Raw genomic sequence first — 6,000 nt, 5'->3', positions numbered from 1 at the left:
GGTGTGTGTGTGTGTGTGTGTTGTGGTTCAGGTGTGTGTTGTGGTTCAGGTGTGTGTGTGTGTGTGTGTGTGTTGTGGTTCAGGTGTGTGTGTGTGTTGTGGTTCAGGTGTGTGTGTGTTTGTGTTGTGGTTCAGGTGTGTGTTGTGGTTCAGGTGTGTGTTGTGGTTCAGGTGTGTGTGTGTGTGTGTGTGTGTTGTGGTTCAGGTGTGTGTGTTGTGGTTCAGGTGTGTGTGTGTGTGTGTGTGTGTGTGTTGTGGTTCAGGTGTGTGTTGTGGTTCAGGTGTGTGTGTGTGTGTGTGTGTTGTGGTTCAGGTGTGTGTGTTGTGGTTCAGGTGTGTGTGTGTGTGTGTGTGTGTGTGTGTGTTGTGGTTCAGGTGTGTGTTGTGGTTCAGGTGTGTGTGTGTGTGTGTGTGTGTTGTGGTTCAGGTGTGTGTTGTGGTTCAGGTGTGTGTGTGTGTGTGTGTTGTGGTTCAGGTGTGTGTGTGTGTTGTGGTTCAGGTGTGTGTGTGTGTTGTGGTTCAGGTGTGTGTGTGTGTGTGTGTGTTGTGGTTCAGGTGTGTGTTGTGGTTCAGGTGTGTGTTGTGGTTCAGGTGTGTGTTGTGGTTCAGGTGTGTGTTGTGGTTCAGGTGTGTGTGTGTTGTGGTTCAGGTGTGTGTGTGTTGTGGTTCAGATGTGTGTGTTGTGGTTCAGGTGTGTGTGTTGTGGTTCAGGTGTGTTTGTTGTGTTTCAGGTGTGTGTGTGTGTGTGTGTTGTGGTTCAGATGTGTTTGGTGTGGTTCAGGTGTGTGTGTGTGTGTGTTGTGGTTCAGGTGTGTGTGTGTTGTGGTTCAGGTGTGTGTGTGTGTGTGTTGTGGTTCAGGTGTGTGTGTGTGTGTGTTGTGGTTCAGGTGTGTGTGTGTGTGTGTTGTGGTTCAGGTGTGTGTGTGTGTGTTGTGGTTCAGGTGTGTGTGTGTGTGGGTTGTGGTTCAGGTGTGTGTGTGTGTTGTGTTTCAGGTGTGTGTGTGTTGTGTGTTGCAGGGCTACATGAAGAGGCAGGCAGTGTTTGCGTGTAACACGTGTGTTCAGGAAGGCATGGATCCGGCCGGTGTGTGTCTGGCGTGTGCAAACGCGTGTCATGATGGCCATGATGTGTGTGAACTTTACACTAAAAGGTCTGAGAGATTCATCACTCGTCTCAAACTCTCCAGAGTATCTGAAAACATTCACTCACTGCATTTACTGTTTGGTCGTGTGTGTTTTTGTCACAGGAATTTTCGTTGTGATTGTGGCAATGAGAAATTTCATGGCTTCAAATGCAGACTTCATACGGTGAGTGTTATGAAACAGAGCTGATGTCTGTCCTGCGTTTAAAGTACCGGGAGGATTAGGCTATTAGTCCGGTGATGTAGGACTGCGTGCGACCTTAAAGTTCCCGCTGGATTTCATCCTCTGAATTTAAGCTTAAAGGATAATTCCGGCCAAAAATGAAGCTAAATTTACTTAATTTCATTTATTAATTCACAGAACACAACAAATTCATGTTTACAGATTTAAAGAACCATTCTGTAAAAGAAAAGGAGCTCCCAGAAGCCAAATCCTGGCTTATAAATAGGGCCCTTCAAGACACATAATCCGCCCTAACCCAACGAAGAATAATCCACCCACCCAATACTCATCCCCACCCAACAACACCACTATTCACTATCCACCCCCTAACCCTAACCCATCCCCACCCAACAACAACACTATCCACCCCCACCCAACAACAACACTATCCACCCCCACCCAACAACACCACTATTCACTATCCACCCCCTAACCCTAACCCATCCCCACCCAACAACAACACTATCCACCCCCACCCAACAACAACACTATCCACCCCCACCCAACAACAATACTATCGACCCCCACCCAACAACAACACTATCCACCCCCACCCAACAACAACACTATCCACCCCCACCCAACAACAACACTATCCACCCCCACCCAACAACAACACTATCCACCCCCACCCAACAACAATACTATCCACCCCCACCCAACAACAATACTATCCACCCCCACCCAACAACAACACTATCCACCCCCACCCACCCAACAACAACACTATCGCCCCCCACCCAACAACACCACTATCCACCCCCACCCAACAACAATACTATCGACCCCCACCCAACAACAATACTATCCACCCCCACCCAACAACAATACTATCCACCCCCACCCACCCAACAACAACACTATCGCCCCCCACCCAACAACAATACTATCGACCCCCACCCAACAACAATACTATCGACCCCCACCCAACAACAACACTATCCACCCCCACCCACCCAACAACAACACTATCCACCCCCACCCAACAACACTATCCACCCCCACCCAACAACAACAATATCCACCCCCTAACCCTAACCCATCCCCACCCAACAACAACACTATCCACCCCCACCCAACAACAACACTATCCACCCCCACCCAACAACAATACTATCGACCCCCACCCAACAACAACACTATCCACCCCCACCCAACAACAACACTATCCACCCCCACCCAACAACAACACTATCCACCCCCACCCAACAACAACACTATCCACCCCCACCCAACAACAATACTATCCACCCCCACCCAACAACAATACTATCCACCCCCACCCAACAACAACACTATCCACCCCCACCCACCCAACAACAACACTATCGCCCCCCACCCAACAACACCACTATCCACCCCCACCCAACAACAATACTATCGACCCCCACCCAACAACAATACTATCGACCCCCACCCAACAACAATACTATCCACCCCCACCCACCCAACAACAACACTATCGCCCCCCACCCAACAACAATACTATCGACCCCCACCCAACAACAATACTATCGACCCCCACCCAACAACAACACTATCCACCCCCACCCACCCAACAACAACACTATCCACCCCCACCCAACAACAACACTATCCACCCCCACCCAACAACAACAATATCCACCCCCTAACCCTAACCCATCCCCACCCAACAACAACACTATCCACCCCCACCCAACAACACCTCTATCCACCCCCAGCCAGCATACATCACGCATCGCATCCATCCCTCAGACTAAATCCAATAGGGGTATTCGAGAAAGTCAGATAAATCAATAAAATATGAAACCTTCAGCCTATCATGCATAATGTTGTAGCAATCTGTGTTTAAGATACTTTTTAAATATACCAAGAGAAGGTAGTTCCTTTATAGAATTGTCCATCTCATTCCAGATCCCAGGACCCTTACATGCTATACTAAAGCTAGTACACTTCAGCTTACGCTTTTTCCCTCGTACTAAAGTTCTCCTCCTTGTGTTATGGTCATGAAGAGATGAGGTGACTGGAATGAGATGGCAAAGTTTTGGATGCAATTTATAAACTACGTTATACATAATATTAATACAAGCATTCTGAAAACTGTTGCACTCAGCGAGCTTCAAAAGCTTATACCTATAAAAAAGCGGACCAGAGGGAGCATCATAATTTGCCCATGATATTACACTTATAACTTTCTTCTGTAGGATCTGCAATTTTTCAAGAAGGGTTGGATACGTGTTACACCATATGATATTACAATAATTTAGATGTGATTCAAAAAGAGACCGATACAGTGTTAGAAGAGCATTAAATGGGAAGATCATAATTTATAGAACAGACCAACATATTTTGACAATTCTTTTGTTAAACACTCTATATGTTGTTTAAAGTTTAAGGAGTCATCTAAATAAATTCCTAAGAATTTGATGTTCTCTAGAGAACTATTTCAATTACTTTATTATGTATTTTGATTTGTATCCTTTCAATGTTTGTCCGGCTTCTATTTGAACGAAATATAATAAATTTATAATACGAAACGAAATATAATAAATTTGGTTTTAGATACATTTACTGATAATTTGTTACATTTAAACCAACTATCTACTTTAATTCCTCATTAACAAGCTTTTGTAAAATATCCGGATTTTTATGAGACAAAAAAGATTAGTGTCATCTGCAAAGATAACCTGATGAAAAATATGTCTTATGTCATTTACATACAAAATAAAAAGAAGTGGACCTAATATGGAGCCCTGGGGGACTCCACAAACAATATCTGTGCATTCTGATTTTTTTTATTTGTAATAAAAAAATAAAATAAAAAAAAACCCGGGTAACTTTTGTACCAGCAGAGTGCCTTCCCTCTGAAACCATAGTGTTGCAATTTTCCAATTAGAATTTCTAAATCAATGGTGTCGAAGGCTTTTTATAAATCTAGAAATACACCAATACCGATCTCACCACTATCTATAGCGTCATTGATTTTTTCATTGAGATCCAGAATTGCCAAACAGGTAGAGCTCTTTTTCCTAAAGCCATATTGAGATGGGATAAGTATATTCATTTTATCCAGGTAACCGCTAAGTCTGTTGTACACAACCCTCTCAAGTACCTTGGAAAAAGTAGGTAAAATGGATATTGGTCGATAATTTTGTAAATTATTTTTTTCACCAGATTTATAAATTGTTATAACTTTTGCAATTTTTGTCATTTTTGGCATTTTTGGTACTACACCATGAAATAGAGAGCGGTTTATACACAGACAAGTGGATCTAGAATTTCAACTGCAATAGATTTAACAATTTTGCTACATATACCATCCACACCAGCAGTATAAGAGCTTTTCATATTCATAATAATTTTCAGAACTTCCATTTTGTCGGTAGGTGTTAAAAAAAAAGAATTCAGATAATTCCCTTTTAAATATTGTTGGTATGAAGCTCCCCATGGAGGATTTATAGATTTCAAAAGATTTTCACCTATAGAAGTGAAATAGTTGTTAAAACTTTTAGCGAGATCGTCATCATTGAGGTAGTGGTTATCATTATATTTGACATTGATTTCGGGAAGGACAGTTGCTTTGTGATTCCGGCTGAGCACAGTATTTAGTACTCTCCAGCATCGCTTTTGATCACCATGAAAAACCTTAATTAAATCAGTGTAGTAATTCCGCTTCCTTATTCGTATTAACTTTGTGAGTATTTTTAAATGTAGAATAATTTTCTTTATTTTCATTTGTTGGATTTTTAATTTAGCATTTGTAAAACTTATTTTTTCTTTTAATTGATTTTAAGATTCCCTTTGTAAGCCAAGTATTTTGATTGCTTCTATCAATTTTTTCCGGTATTGTGCTATTAATACTGTTGGTTAATTCATTGATAAAAGCACTATAGGCTTCTTCCGGAGTATTCCAGCTAAATACAGAATCCCACGTTTTATGCCTAAGATTGCCAAGCAATTTATCTAAATATTGTTCTGTTAATACTTGTATGCTTTTTTTAAGAGGTAATGTCTTCTTTTGTTGTTTCCTGGTCTTAGTATCCAGGTCTATGAAAAGTACAATTGGAAAATGATCTGTGATGTCTGGTATAATTACACCTGAGTCAATATGGACATTTATATTTGTAATAATATTATTGTAATACGGTTCAAAGTAGTGTGGTGGGAAGAAGAAGACGGGGTCGGCGAAACTGGAACTCGTAGGTTTTTATTATTCAGAATCAAAGAAACAAAAAAAAAGGCGCGCACACAGCGCATTCACCGTACCAAATACGGCACAACTCAGTCCACAGAAAATAAGCTCTTTCCAGGATGATCAGTTAGGTCTCAGCTTCCTGGTTTACACAGCTCCCGCACGAGTTCCAGTTCCTTCTCTCTCTCTCGCATTCTCCCACTGTGTGGCTTTTATCGGTCTCCCCACGCCAATCACTGCAATCAGACACAGGTGTTCATCATCTGCACTTGACCCACTTACTCACCGCACAGCTCATTGACTCGTCTCTCCCTACAGACGCCGCGAGAACCACGCCCCCCTCACCACAATTATCAATAGTAGACTTAGTTGTTTCTGTTACTCTCGTATATGAGCTTATAGTTGGAAAAACACTTGATATAGGTAAATAACAGTCGAGTGTTCTCTGGGATGCGTTTTCA

The 6,000-nt window shown here is 42.4% G+C and overlaps 1 protein-coding gene across 1 annotated transcript in view; it reads left to right on the top strand.

Annotated features, from left to right (window-relative positions):
• The window catches only part of LOC143747409 (putative E3 ubiquitin-protein ligase UBR7), a 48,365-nt gene that overhangs the window by 8,216 nt on the left and 34,149 nt on the right, over positions 1–6,000 (top strand). Inside the window, exons 2-3 of the mRNA XM_077240204.1 lie at positions 1,018–1,151; positions 1,248–1,308. Coding sequence (XP_077096319.1) covers positions 1,018–1,151; positions 1,248–1,308 — 195 coding nt within the window. The remainder of the gene's footprint in view (positions 1–1,017; positions 1,152–1,247; positions 1,309–6,000) is intronic.

This window comes from Siphateles boraxobius, unplaced genomic scaffold, assembly GCF_051911475.1.
Source record: "Siphateles boraxobius isolate OS27281-9 unplaced genomic scaffold, OSU_SipBor_1 22, whole genome shotgun sequence".
NCBI classification, from domain to species: domain Eukaryota; kingdom Metazoa; phylum Chordata; class Actinopteri; order Cypriniformes; family Leuciscidae; genus Siphateles; species Siphateles boraxobius.
The sequence above is the reverse complement of the archived record's forward strand: the minus strand, read 5'-3'. Positions and strand labels throughout refer to the sequence as shown.